This window comes from Mesoplodon mirus (genome assembly GCF_964341445.2).
Source record: "Mesoplodon mirus genome assembly, chromosome: 14".
Taxonomy (NCBI): domain Eukaryota; kingdom Metazoa; phylum Chordata; class Mammalia; order Artiodactyla; family Ziphiidae; genus Mesoplodon; species Mesoplodon mirus.
Window position 1 is genome coordinate 53736422 of NC_138990.1, and position 15530 is coordinate 53751951.

Genomic DNA, 15530 nt, shown 5'->3' on the forward strand with positions numbered 1-15530 from the left:
ACAAAACAAACAGACTCACAGACACAGAATACAAACTTATGGTTACCAAAGGGGAAGGGGAGGGGGAGGGATAAATTAGGAGTATGGGATTAACAGATGCACACTACCATATATATAAACTAGATAAACAAGGATTTACTGTATAGCACAGGGAACTATATTGAATATATTGTAATAAATTATAGTGGAAAAGAATCTAAAGATACAGATATATACATACATATATAAACAAATCACTTTGCTGTATACCTGAAACTAACACAATATTGTAAATCAACTATACTTCAATAAAAATAAAAATAATTTTTAAAAAAAAATGGACCTAAGAGTTTAAAAAAAACTATTTAAAAAAATACAGTATGGGGCTTCCCTGGTGGCGCAGTGGTTGAGAGTCCGCCTGCTGATACAGGGGACACGGGTTCATGCCCCGGTCCAGGAGGATCCCACATGCCGCGGAGCAGCTAGGCCCGTGAGCCATGGCCGCTGAGCCTGCACGTCCGGAGCCTGTGCTCCGCAACAGGAGAGGCCACAACAGTGAGAGGCCCATGTACCGCAAAAAAAAAAAAAAAAAAAAAAAAAAATACAATATGAATCATCGAGCCTAACGTATAACACTTAGTACTAAGGATAAACAGGTAAACCTGAGCGAGTGGGGATTATGCTAATTAGTAAGAAGAGTTTCCAAAATAGGAATTTTAAACAGGAAAATGAGACACTGAAAGAGGCTACAGAATCTGTTTCTCTCCGTCCTTTTTTTTTTTTTTAACTTATTTACTTATTTATGGCTGCGTTGGGTCTTCGTTGCTGTGCGCAGACTTTCTCTAGTTGTGGCGAGCGGGGGCTACTCTTCGTTGCGGTGCGCAGGCTTCTCGTTGCATTGGCTTCTCTTGTTGTGGAGCACAGGCTCTAGGCACGCGGGCTTCATTATGGATCATGGGCTCAGTAGTTGTGGCTCGCGGGCTTAGTTGCTCCGCGGCATGTGGGATCTTCCCAGACCAGGGCTCAAACCCGTGTCCCCTACATTGGCAGGCGGATTCTTAACCACTGCACCACCAGGGAAGTCCTCTCTCAGTCTTAAAAGCAGAGATAGTTTATGGTTTTCAGGCAGAGTACAGAGGAGACAATGAACTTTCCCTGGAATATCAGGCTGTACCGCACTCAGCCCTCTAACTTACTATCTTGTTTTTTAAGCACCATGCTCTTTCCAAGCTTCAGACAATCCAACCACAAATATGACTAAGGAGCATCAAAATGACACATTTTTAACATACTCCTCCCAGTCTTGCCACAATATCTCTCTTTACCGGCCTTGTCTTTCCAGCCTAAAAATACAGTGTGGTAGAACTCACAGTTCCAGTAGCCATGGAACACTTGACTTCAGGAAGAAACTCTTGCACCACAGTTTGACAATACAGCAGAAGTGGGAAGAGTATTCAGAAAATGAGAAAGCTGATTCAACTGGTTTTAAATGAATACAGGGTTGACATTATTAGAGCATTCCACAGGATTAATGCTCACTTCTTTCCTGGGTATACAATAAAGACTTACAATAAGTGCTAATGATTTCTACATAGGTTTTAGAGAAACTAGATAATTTTCTGCACAGATATAGTTTGCCCATGTCTGGTTAAATGTAAAAAAGAAGAAAATTCACAGGATTTTTTCTGATTCCAGTGTAAGCAATAACCCTCTTTTAAAGTAACCCGCTGTACTGTTTTAACAATGCTTATCTTGGAAAATTGCATATATTGAAAAATCTTCCCAAGTAACATAATCCAACTGCTTCAGATTACATATACTTTCTTCTTTCCTCAGGAGAAAACTGTTAAGCCTGTATTACCAGAAAATACAATAGAAATAAGTAAATTCCAACACCCCATCACTTATGGCCACAATAAGAAATCGTTTTTCAGCCGAGGATCCCTTCCCTTGATGGATGAGATTCTCCTTTGTACCTGGTCTGCCGTGAAGAGGGGCTCGTCGTTAACGCAGGAGACGATGATTGAATGCATATCCAGCTGTTCTCTCAGCTCCTCATCGTCTGAGGTATCAAAGAGCAAGCTGTCACTCGTCTAAAAACAAAAACTACCCACTGTTAAGAGGAGGACATTCTGATCACAACAAAGTCGAAGCATCTGGGTAAAGGAGGCTGCAGAGGGAAGCATCTGCTGAGAGCTTCAAAAGGCAGATATTATTACAGCTGCTCTGTACCAGGCAGTGTGTGAGGTGCTTGCATAGTCATCCCAAACAGAAATGAGAGGAATGTAGAATAAATATGAAATTAAGGTGCTGCATATATCCCCTCTTGTCCAAACGGACACACACTTAGCTATTTATTCCAAGGGGAAGAGTGTCTAGGAAGTACAAAAATATATGGTGTTCGATAGCAATTTGTAGGGAATTATAGCAAATGGTGGGGGGGGGGGGCCGGAGACAGGGGCAAATGTTATTTAATTAATGATCTAATAGGAAGATTAGTATATGTAAAAATTCCAAAGAAAACACAGAAGTTAGTTTGCAAGTAACTAACTCTAACAGAGCAAAAGATAAGTAATCAACTCCCTGGCAGATGGGAACTGTCCACGAGGATCATACTGAGCCCTTCCAGTTGAATATCTATCTCTTCTTCCAAAAAAGAGTACTTCTGGGTTCCAAAAATATCTTTAACCCCAACTATGCTGGAGATTTTCTCTTTGCCTTACTACCGTTTTTCTCCCCAGTCGTGCCCCCGGAGGCTGACCTTTATGGGCTACATCAAAGGATGCCCTTGACTTCTGGCTTCCAGGTGGGTTAACACACTGGTAGACACTAGCAGGAGACTGGAAGGCCGGAGGGGAAGGGCTGGGCATTTATTCTGCTGTCTCCCTCCCTACCAGATTCCAAAGGCTGCAGCTCCTGTCAAGCTGACCTCTCCCCCATAGCTACTCTCCCCAGGTTCTGGTAACTTCTCCCTCTCCTTACCTCTCTTCCTGCCTAAGGGTGCTAAAGGGCTGCTTGCTGTTGCCACCACCAGGGTATTGCACCATGCCTACCTCATATGGTGTCTCTTAACCTGCCCACATGAATATCAACAGCCCCTATAATAATGACCTCACCTTTACTAACTATAAAGGCCTGACCTGGAAAACCCAGCAGATTAAAATGGACAAGTGATCATCTATCCATCATGACATGACCATTCAGACGATGAACAGAACAAATTAGAACTCTATTCATCAGAAGGAGTGGCACACTGAGTTCCCAAAGAACAAATGGGCAACTAGGAACTATGTAAGAAGCAACCATGTAGTTCTAGCAGATAGCACATAATTTAAGAAATATATATTTTACCTGGGAAAATTATTTACCAGTACAGAGGATATATATAAACAGTGAAGATACAGTTGGATGGATGTAGGTCCCTACTGCCTCCCTAGCTCCTCACAGGTCTGAAGTTTAATGGTGAACACACCCCACAGAATAAGAAACCTGCAGGTGAGAAGTGCAAAGAAAAACACTGATGTGCTGCCTTTCATAACATTAGGCTGAGGGAGGACCCACATCAGCACTCCAGCTCTATCTGCTACCACACACTGCAATGCCATGCTGCACCACGGTGATGACACACCTCCACATTTGATTTCTCACTGCACCATCAGGCTAGGAAAGGCCTGGACATGGCCTTCAACACATGAAACTTCAAAAAGCTGTGTGGGGGAAGGAAAAAAACCCTAAAAGCTTCCAGAGAGAAAAAACCATCACATTAAAAGGATAAGAAATCAACACATCATTTGAATGCTCAACAGCAACAACAGAGACTTAAAAAAATCAATGCAATTTCCATGTTTCAATAAATCCCACCCTAGAATCCTATAGCCAGCTAAACTAACAATTCGATAGGGGGTTAGAATAAAGAGATTTTCAGACATTCAATTTCTCAAAGAATTTACCTCTCAGGTACCCTTTCTCAGAAAGCCACGCAGAGTATGTTCCATTAAAACCAGGAGGACAACCAAAAAAGAAGCAGACATAGGATCTAACACAAGAAAGAGGTGAAGGGAATTCTTATAATGACAGTGAAATAAAGATCCCAGAATGATGACTGTGGTGCTAAACTGGAGAGTAGCCAGTTCAGATTAGAATTGTTACTGCAGAAGGAATCAAGAAAAGCATGAAAGAAAAAGAGAAAGAAAGCCTGACAGATTACCTAGTGTGTTTCACTTACTAAAATGACTTTTATGGCTCTGTTGAGGTTGAATTTGTGAGCTAATGATAACCACAAAAAGGCAATTATTACTACCTTAAGAAAAACAAACAAAAAAAACAAAAAAAAGAGGACATGCAATCATAAAATGTACTTAAATGTGAACATTTATATAGTCAATATAGGGCTTCCCTGGTGGTTCAGTGGTTAAGAATCCACTTGCCAATGCAAGGGACACGGGTTCAAGCCCTGGTCCGGGAAGATCCCACATGCTGCGGCACAACTAAGCCCATGAGCCACAACTACTGAGCCCTCGTGCCACAACCACTGAAGCCCGTGTGCCTAGAGCCCATGCTCCACAATAAAGAGAAGCCACTGCAAGGAGAAGCCCGCACACCGCAACCAAGAGTAGCCCCCACTCGCCTCAACTAGAGAAAGCCCATGTGCAGCAACAAAGACCCAACACAGCCAAAAATAAATAAATAAATAAATTTTTAAAAGAAAGGTCAATATGAATTATGAAGGTTAATATAACCAAAATTTTTGACATAATTATATTGGGAAGATGACGGAAGCAAAAGTTTTTGTGAGGGTTGTGGTTGGAGGGCTAGAGGGAAGACTTTGAGAGTGCTAAACCATCATCCTCTGGGTAGAAAGTAAATGAATAAAGTCTAAAGTTGAATAAAATCAAGTAAAATGATAGGAGAATGTTATCTGCTGGACTAAACAGTTGAAGTAGTTGAAAGTGGTTGCCTCAGGTAAATGGAAATCAAAGATTATGAGGTAAGTAGGGCAGAGGCTGCTTTTTCATGTTAAGTCCTATAGCTTTAGCTCACTTTTTTAAACTAGACAGTTATCCTGTTAATAAGAAAGGAGAAAGGTCAAGAGATTTGGCTCTTGATGAGAGAGGATGTTTGATTTCAAGATAGTAGAAGTGGAGATGAAAAGTGCCACACGAGGGTGTACGATGATGCAGAGTACCTAACAATTACATTCACTGATCCTAAAACTTCAACACCCTCCCCCAAAATCACAACTCTATGTTGTGACTTGAGGACCATAGTTTTGTCTTATTTTTCCCCCTTATAGACAAGTGAAAATTTTCATTTTAAAATTACTCCTAAGGAAGGCATTATTATCTTCTATTTCTACTCTTGAAGATAAAAAGGTGCATTAAACAAAGTCCCTGTCCCTGAAGAAATCCTCATGATAGAAGGAAAAACACAGCACAGGAGATGTTCCCAAGGCAAAATGATTTAGAAGCATTCTATCACATAAGCATGATCAAGAATGGCACTGGATTTAGAACAGGTTTACAGCTATTGCCAAAACACATGAGTGATACCAATAAGCCATTAGAATAAATTTCCATGACAACAGAAATAATGATCCCAGACCATCTTTCCAGAGAGGGAGCCAAGCCCATTCCCCACAGAGATGGCATATGCTAAGGGCTGGTATCCCTTTCGGGCTTTGAAAACTAACCTTGGCTGTCATGGGTATCATCATTCACGCTCCCATTCGGCATCAATGTGCCTCTTTGCCAAGCATTCCCATCACTCCTTCCTATGCCAGGTTTAGATACAGAGCCATGGTTCTGTTTCCCTCTATAAAACTGAAGCTGCCTCAAATGGAAAAAATGTGCCCATGTAAGAACTTGGAATGTACCAGTTGCCTTACTCTAGAAAAGACCCATCAAATTTAGAAGTGTGCCATCTTAAACATCAATGAAAAAAAAATTAAAAACAAATCTAGGGAACTACGGTTTCCTGTTTTTCTCATCCTAACCAAAAAGAAACCTCTTCCCCTTTTGTCAAAAATTTCATATAGGGGACTTCCCTGGTGGCGCAGTGGTTAAGAATCCGCCTGCCAATGCAGGGGACATGGGTTTGAGCCGTGGTCCAGGAAGATCCCACATGCCGCAGAGCAACTAAGCCCATGCACCACAACTACTGAGCCTGCGCTCTAGAGCCCACGAGCCACAACTACTGAGCCCATGCGCTACAACCACTGAAGCCCGTGCACTTAGAGCCCGTGCTCCGCAATGAGAGAAGCCACCACAATGAGAAGCCTGCGCATCACAACGAAGAGTAGTCCCCACTCGCCGCAACTAGAGAAAGCCTGCACACAGCAACGAAAACCCAACACTGCCAAAAATAAATAAATAATAAAATAAATTAATTAAAAAAAAATTTCATACAGACACTGTTATACAACTGGAATATCTAAAGAATGCTTCTGGGGCTTCCCTGGTGGCGCAGTGGTTGAGAGTCTGCCTGCCAATGAGGGGGACATGGGTTTGTGCCCCAGTCCGGGAAGATCCCACATGCCACGGAGCGGCTGGGCCCGTGAGCCATGGCCGCTGAGCCTGCGCGTCCGGAGCCTGTGCTCCGCAACGGGAGAGGCCACAACAGTGAGAGGCCCGTGTACCGCAAAAAAAAAAAAAAAAAAAACATTAATTATATGCTACCTAATAACATGGTTGCTTCTTATTTCGTAGCTTGTTGTGCATTTGTTCTTCGGGAACTTAATGTGTGCTACTCATTCCTGAGGACTAGACTTCTCATCTCAGTTGTATTCATCACCTGGGTAGTCATGTCAAGACAGACAGATGTTAGATGATCACTTGTCCATTTTAACTTGCTGAGTTTTCCAGGTAAGGCTTTCACAACCAGTACTAGTACTAAACTCCACATCATTACTAATCACTACCCTTGGCTATGCCATTGCTGTAGCACTGAAAACAGTCAAAAGGCAGATAAAGGGAGTGACGTCCCCAGAGGTAACCAAATAACAACATTCATTGAAACTGGATTAGAGTGTTCCATTCATGCTACTAATGAAACTATAAAAAGATCTCTTCTCTACTGTTTTTTAACATGTCAAACAAAAAAGTACTCATTGACTGGCTATTGTGGATTCAACACTATGTTAAATAATATAGAAAACATTAAAAAAAAACTTTCCACCATGGTGTCTGACCTTATATAGCCTCACTGATGAGATTATTCATTTGTTCACTCAACAAACACTTGTCTTAGTAATCAGTATATGCCAGGCACAGTGGTGGTTACTGAAAGACAAAGATACCTACCAGGAGGTTACAATCTAATGACAGACCCAGATACATAATAAGAGAACACAATAATGATTTGAGACACGGACAAAGCACTGTGAGGACCAGCACGCAGGAGACTAGGAGGCTAAATTCTGTGGGACAGATAAGTCCTTTACAATTTTCACACCCCAACAAGCGTAACCGATTCCCACAGAGAGGAGTGCATTTTCCTTCCGTGCCAGGATTGAGGCCATGGCAAAATGACCATCTGTCAGAGACGCTGTAGATGGGAATTCCCCCCAAATGAGAGACTGGATTAAGTGTCCTTTAAAGTCCCTTCCAACTCTAAAATTATATAATTCCATGAGATCAGCAAAGGCTAAAACAGTAATAGGAAGCTTCAGAGAGGAAGGGAAACTTGAACTAAGCCCAGAATGATAGCTAAGATGCAAATAAACAGAACACAGATCATAAGATATTTTGTTTTATTCCTTTCCCTAAATGTATGTCAGGTCAGCCTGCAAAACAGCTTAAGGGGATTAATAATTGGAACAAATAATAAATCCTATATCTACTAGAATACAAAGAAATATAGTCAGAATTATATATTTTACAAGAAAATAGTAGGGAGCAAGCTTTTCTGAATCACATTTTTAAGAAAATCATTTCAGAAAATGATTTAAAATACTCATAGCCCTACTGCATTATACTCCCAGTAATTACACAAATACACTTAATGAAATAGAGCCTGCCAAAAGACCTGGCATGAGCTTACACTGCTATTTGATGAAGAATTTAAAGAGTCGGGCCCCGAAACTTCCATTTAGCCTCGTTTCTCATCAGTTTTAAACCACACTGTGATTTTCCACTTAAAGCAATTCTCTTCGTTTTTCTGTCTGCCTTGTTGTCCTATCACCTGTGCTCACACTTCTTACTCAAGGTGTCTTCACTTTCAGTTCCAAGATATATATAGCAGCCTCCAACAGTTAGCCAAGAACACATTAAAAAGCCAAGAACTGAAATCTTTTAAAGGTTCCCCAGTATTCACAGAAAAACACAATCTTCAGACGATATGTCACATCTAGCAAGTCATTAAATTCATCAGAAAGTTAATTCTCTGTAGATATTCCAGTACCCTCTATATATTAAATCAAAGGCTAGGGTTCTTACTGAGTATTCTCAGCACATCAAAACTGTTATTTAAGCTGGAAAAAAATGCTGATCATTGCTGTTCATACACAGGTGATGAGAATTTACCTAAACATAAAAAAGTTGAGTGTGTGCTGGGGAAGAATTGGAGGGAAGTGCTAGCAAGCTGACAGTAGCAGAACCGAGATGGCAAAAGAGGGCCACTCCAATTGCCATAAGCTTGGAAATAAGAAGCAACTCAACCAATTGTGGTTCAACAGAAATGCTACTTTTTAGTTCCATTATCAGAATCAGTTATTCAGAAATTACTGGTGCAATTCCTAACTTACCCTTTTTTCTGAGAGGTTCAGAGTAAGCAAATGCAAGGTCCTAGTATGGGATGACTTCCAGTCTACAGGCATTACATTTCCGTAATTATCTGTCAGGGCATTCCAAATCCTTAAAAAGAAGAAAACTACAATCAATGAAAGTTAACATTCTGTATGTCATTATTAAACAGATACCTAGTACTACAGTGAAAGAGAGAACAAAAAGCATCAAAGCAGGGGCTTCCCTGGTGGCGCAGTGGTTGAGAGTCCGCCTGCCAATGCAGGGGACACGGGTTCGTGCCCCGGTCCGGGAAGATCCCACATGCCGCGGAGCAGCTAGGCCCGTGAGCCATGGCCGCTGAGCCTGCGTGTCCGGAGCCTGTGCTCTGCGGCGGAAGAGGCCACAGTGGTGAGAGGCCCGCGTACCGCAAAAAAAAAAAAAAAAAAAAAAAGTATCAAAGCAAAAAAACAGGAGGCTATTGTTTCTCAGAAAAGCATCAACAAAGTAGAGGCTCCAGGGCTTCCCTGGTGGCACAGTGGTTCAGAGTCTGCCTGCCGATGCAGGGGACACAGGTTCGTGCCCTAGTCCAGGAAGATCCCACATGTCGCGGAGCAGCTAGGCCTGTGAGCCATGGCCGCTGAGCCTGCACGTCCGGAGCCTGTGCTCTGCAACGGGAGAGGCCAGGACAGTGAGAGGCCTGCGTACCGCAAAAAAAAAAAAAAAAAGTAGAGGCTCCAGAATAAGACGAAAGGAAAATCCTATCATTGGGCCTGATAAGTCGTCCTGAGGGAAGGTGACAGGACATAGAAAACTCTCACAAAGCCGAGAGCTGACATTTCCAGAAAACTCTCACAAAGTCGAGAGCTGACATTTCCACTGTATCGTGTGCCAGGCTCTAAGTAAGCAATTTACATATATTCTAAGCAATTTACATACATTAACTCATTTAATCCTCAAAAACAGTATTATGAAGAACTGTTATTATCCCCATTTGACAGATAGAAACTAAAGCACAGGCAGGTTAAATAATGTTCCTCAAGCCAAAAGAGGTAGTAAATACACTGTGCTTTATACTTATTTTTCTTTTGTAACTTCCGAACATATAGACTATTTCATAGAATGAATAATCTCTCTAACCAAAGAGAAAGAATTTTCTGGAGAAAGAATTCAGTCTCAATGTGAGACTAGGGTTTAATATCTAATTTATAATAGGCTAAGACTAAGATAAGATGAAAAGGGAAAGAAAGGGAGTTCACAATAAAATGCAGATTATACCCAGTGCAGTTGCCCTTCCTTATTATCAAACAGCATTTTGGGGAGGCAACAGGGTAAAATGAAAAGGGCACTTGACTAAATTCAGAAAACAGACTTGTCTACATTCATCCTCAATGAGTCTTTGACCATGTCCCTTAACCTCTGTAGGTATTAGCTGGACTTTTTAAAATGAGAAGCTTGGACAAGAATAGCAGACATTCCTTCCAGCTCTATTACTCTAAGCATTAATTCAAATGAGTTGTATTGAGAAAAGTCCCAAACCACACCGGAAAAAAGACTGCAAACTCCAATTTCATGACCAAAATTCATTTCAGCCCCAAAGTATTAACCAGCATTTTTTTAAATGACATTATATGAAAAACATGAGTTCAGAAATATAAATGAGATGAAATTTAATTAGGGTAAGTAAAGTTAAACACTACACATATAAGCTACTTAATGGCCAGAGATACACACACAGAAGTCATAAAGAAAAAGACAACAACAAAAAAACACCCTAACATTTATAACAGGTATCCAATTGTGAATAAGACACTAAAAAATTGGGTGGGTCTTTTTTCCAAGCATGTAAGATACTAGGATACAAAAACAAGACCACCAGGGACATAAAAATAAGAATGCAAGCTTTAAAATAGAGAAACAGCATACTGATTTAACGAATTGGGATTTGGTGCTAAAGAGAAGAAGCAATGTGACCACAACTGCCAAAAATCCCAAAATGATGTTTGGCTTTGGAATGCACATTAGCCTCAATGAAAATGTGAACCCAAAAAGCTCTAGAAAACTGACTCATTTACCCAGATAATCTCCCATATGCATGGTTCATCCCTATCCTCCTCTCTGGAGGAATCATCTCCTCTAATGCCAGCGTGCTCAAATTGGAAACAACACTTCTGGATGCTAAACTTGCTGGGTTTCTGGCCCACATCTTCCTGGGTAAAAGATTTGCAAATACTGAATAACTGACCATGTATCTAATCCTGGGTAGGAACTACGAGCATATTCTAGTAGGTGAAGACAGTCCAGAGTTTTTGAGGTTTGTTTTGTCTGCTTGTTTGCTCCTTCTTAAATGAGGCTATAATAAGAGGACAAGTGGAGTGGAAGATTTCATGTAGAACTGACTGTGGGTGAATTTGATCTACCAAGAAAATGAAGCACAATTCATAGTCCTCTGTCTTCACCAGGGCCAGAACATTTGTGGTTGAAAGGACACAGGGCCGAGTTAACTGAAAGATTTGTAGAATTCTCCAGTCAAGACATGAACTGCCTTCATCCTTATCATAAAGTATTACAGCCAGTCATAAACAACTAGCAGGGCAGCTCTTTTCCAAAGGTCAAAGTGCTGCTGACACTGAATCCCACACCAGACCTTTCTAAAGTAAAACTTTAGCAGACAAGCACAATCTGTATTTAACCAAAACTAAAACCGGGACTCAGAAGTGAAATTAAGTGCCCTAAGGCAAGGCACTATCTGGGTGAAAGAATTCTCAGCTCTCTCTAGTGAAAGAAACAGGGATGGACTCTATCAAGCAATGGAGAGCAGATTTATGCAATAGAATAGGGACAATGAGAGTGGTGAGCAACACCAGCTCAGAAAAGAGAGACAGAGATTTCTCCTATGCATTCCCAAATTAAGGGACATGCTGTACCACCAACATAACATCTACTATACCATTTTCAAGAGTAACAAAACTTTTAAGTTTTATATCAACTGAAGATTTAAGCAAAGGCTAAAATACACTACTTTTCAGACAGTACAGGTAATGCAAAAATAGGGAATCTTATCTGTGTACAAACCACTAATCTGTTTTGAGAAGTTATTCTTGATAAACCCAAATATATAATAAATATAATTTTAAAATCCAGAGAATGTCCTGAGTCTAGTGATTCCGAGTATATAAATCTATGTATAACACTACCTTATCTTTGGGAATAGACTGTTTAAAATGTCATCTTTTGCCACTGATTGCATGCATATCTGTGTGTATAATATCCAATCAGAAACGTCCTTCTATGCCTGGGCAGAACACTGTACAGAGGCAGCAATGAAAAGATATGGTCGGGGCTTCCCTGGTGGCGCAGTGGTTGAGAATCTGCCTGCTTATGCAGGGGACATGGGTTCGAGCCCTGGTCTGGGAGAATCCCACATGCCACGGAGCAACTAGGCCCGTGAGCCACAACTACTGAGCCTGCGTGTCTAGAGTCTGTGCTCCGCAACAAGAGAGGCCGCGATAGTGAGAGGCCCGCCCACCGCGATGAAGAGTGGCCCCCGCTTGCCACAACTAGAGAAAGCCCTCGCACAGAAATGAAGACCCAACACAGCAAAAATAAATAAATTAATTAATAAACTCCTACCCCCAACATCTTCTTTAAAAAAAAAAAAAAAAAGATATGGTCTCCAAGCATAGCTGGGCCTGAACCACTGCTAAGCTATGTTTACAGGCCCCCATTCCCAACCCCCTCTTCCTGATAAATCTTCTGATTCACAGAGGAAACTGACAAGCCCCCTTCTATGCCCATGAATCCTCCTCTCAAGAATTCTTCCCTGGGCTTCCCTGGTGGCGCAGTGGTTGAGAGTCCGCCTGCCGATGCAGGGGATACGGGTTCGTGCCCCGGTCCGGGAAGATCCCACATGCCGCGGAGTGGCCAGGCCCGTGAGCCATGGCTGCTAAGCCTGCATGTCCGGAGCCTGTGCTCCACAACGGGAGAGGCCACAACAGTGAGAGGCCCACGTACCGCAAAAAAAAAAAAAAAAAGAATTCTTCCCTAACCTCTCCATCCCTTCAATGCTCTGAAAACCCACCCCTACCCACAACCTCAGTGTTTACTCCATAATTTCACCCTCAGCCTCTCCAGGGCTCCTCTCCCCCTACATTACAATATGGTCAAATTCCCTCACTCTCATCATTCCTTTTTGTATCTTCTGGAGTAAAACTATGGTACCTAATTACAACCCTTATCTAACCAAATTATAACTGGGTTTCTGGGCAGTTAATAACCTCTGTCCCTCCATTCCCCTAGCTCTCATAAAGCCCTGCGAATTTCCTATCATTGCACTTAGATGATTCTGTAATAATTACCTGTTTATGCATTGGTCTCCCTACCAGACTAGGAGATCCTTGCCATTAATAACCAGAGCTTTTCCTTTATGCCTCTGTGGGAACTCACACTCAACCTAGGCTCTCAGACAGAGCCAATAAATTCCTGTGGCAAAAACGCTGCTTCAACGTCGGTACCTTTGCATGTGCTGTATCCCTGAGCTAGAATGCTAGACCTTTTTTCACCTGCCAGGCAAACTCCCACTCACCCATCAGGGTCCAGTTTTCACACTTCTTTCCCTATGAAGTCCTTCCTCTCACTCTCTCTCTCACTCACACACACACACAACTAAATCTCCTGTATTTTGTACATATATCCATTAGAGCGTTTGTCACACCCATACAAATGTTTACAAATCCAGCTCCCACCCTAGGTTGCCCTCTGCTTGAAAGGGGTAATGTCCAGTCATCTTGGTATTCCCAGTGAGAAGCAGCCTCTGGCACGTAGCAGGCGCTTAAAAAAATGCTGGTTGAATGAATGAATGTCTACACATGTGCCCGAGGACATACTACCTCTAACTACGGGGCTCTGTACAAGACTCCCTCCAAACCAAACAGGGGTTGGTTTCTAGGAAGGAGGAGGACGTTTAAGGGCTCGTTGGGGGCCAGGAAAGCAGGGTTTAAATCGCCAGGGGCGCAGAGGCCGAAAGCTCCAAGGAAGGAGGTAGGAGAACACGGAGGGGCGGGACCCCGGAGTTGATGGAGGCGGAAGGAAGGTGCGGGGAGGAGCCTGCGGCCAGAGTCCCGCCGAGGCTGCTGACTGAGGGCCGACGGACAGGGCGAGGGGCTGGACGAGGGGCAGAGGAGGCTCCCGCCCGCTCCCGGCCTGGACCCGCACTCACTCGTCCCCCTGCAGGAGGCTGTACTCGGTGATGGGCCGCACGGCCGCCCTGGGGGGCTCAGCACCCGGACCAGAGGGACGGAAACACAGGCTCAGCTTTTCCTCCAAGCTGCAGGCCAGCGCTGGGAAGCCGTCGCCTCCCCCGCCCGGCCCTGCTTCGGCCTCGGGGCTCGCGTTACAGTTTTCCTGGTCCTGGAGGCTCAGGGCCGGCTCCTGGAACTCATAGAAATCCTGCCAGTCCCCGTCCGCCGCCATCGCCGCCTGGTGCAGTCGCGCGCGCCCCGCCCCGCCCCGCCGTCTGGCCCCGCCCCCGAAGCACCGCCACGCCCGAGGCCCCAGCCCCTATCTCCGGCGGAGGCTTGGACCTGTCCCGGGCCTCGCAGCCCTGGGGTCTTCCCTTCTCCTGAGTCTTCTTTGAGTTGAGCGCTGGTCCCGGTAGAAAGGAAAACTTTAACTGCGTTGAGTCACTTCCTATAGTCTGTCATTCAGGAATAGCTTTACTCTAAGATTTCCTTAGTGGGAACCTGGCCTAAATGTAGCTAAAATAAAGGACTTCTTTAAACTTGCACCCAGTGTCAGATTACTCCCCAAATCATTTCCCCAAAGTAACCTGGCTCCTTTGGTAACTTTTCAACCAGAAGAACAGCCACTGTCACTTGGAAATGCTTAAATGGTACCAAAATTCATTCCACAAATATTTTGTCTCCCACGTGTAAAGCACGTGCTAGACCCTCTGCAACATACAAAGATGAACAATTATGCGAGTTATTATTTGCAAAGCACTTGGAACAGTGCCTGACAGTAAGTACCAAATGTGTATGTTTTATAACTAATACATGACTGCTCCCTACAACGGGCTTACAATGCAGTTAGAGTGATAAAACTGGAAAGCGTTTATACCAAAAAGTATAACTGGGAGTAGAGTTACTGTTTAATGTGTATTAAATTTGTTTCGCAAGATGAAGAGCATTGGAGATGGTTACTCAAGAATATAAATGTACTTAATACCACTAAACTGTACACTTAAATATGGTTAAGATGGTAATTTTATGTTATGTGTATTTTACCATCAAAAAAAATTAGGGGAAAAGATAATTCTAAGGGAGTGTGAACATGTAGAGGCAACAAATACCTAGGAGCTGACAGAAGCAGTGTCTTTGGACTGCAGTAATCAAATACTTCATCTAGGAATCAGAACATAGTTGGGTCATAAAAGATGAATTCCTATTCTGAAAAATAAATACGAAGTTAATAATAGAAAATAAGATTTTCCCAGTATGCTCTGTCCATGTCTCGACAACGTGGAAACCTATCCTCAAGAATACATGTTAGGGGCTTCCCTGGTGCCGCAGTGGTTGAGAATCTGCCTGCTAATGCAGGGGACACAGGTTTGAGCCCTGGTCTGGGAAGATCCCACATGCTGTGGAGCAACTAGGCCTGTGAGCCACAACTACTGAGCCTGCGCGTCTGGAGCTTGCGCTCTGCATCAAGAGAGGCCGCGACAGTGAGAGGCCCGCACACCGCGATGAAGAGTGGCCCCCGCTCGCCACAACTGGAGAAAGCCCTCGCACAGAAACAAAGACCCAACACAGCCAAAAATAAATAATTTTAAAAAAA

At 43.1% G+C, this 15530-nt stretch overlaps 1 protein-coding gene across 4 annotated transcripts in view; it reads right to left on the minus strand.

Moving 5' to 3' along the window:
* The window catches only part of FEZ2 (fasciculation and elongation protein zeta 2), a 54655-nt gene extending 40473 nt beyond the window's left edge, over nt 1-14182 (minus strand). For 3 of the 4 annotated variants that reach the window (XM_082641904.1, XM_082641905.1, XM_082641903.1), the window contains exons 1-3: nt 13915-14182; nt 8720-8828; nt 1956-2072 (exon numbers count right to left, since the gene is read on the minus strand). In XM_082641904.1, coding sequence (XP_082498030.1) covers nt 1956-2072; nt 8720-8828; nt 13915-14168 — 480 coding nt within the window. In that variant the 5' untranslated portion in view covers nt 14169-14182. The remainder of the gene's footprint in view (nt 1-1955; nt 2073-8719; nt 8829-13914) is intronic. The other variant, XM_082641906.1, reaches the window with a different exon arrangement.
* Between the last annotated feature and the right edge of the window lie 1348 nt (nt 14183-15530).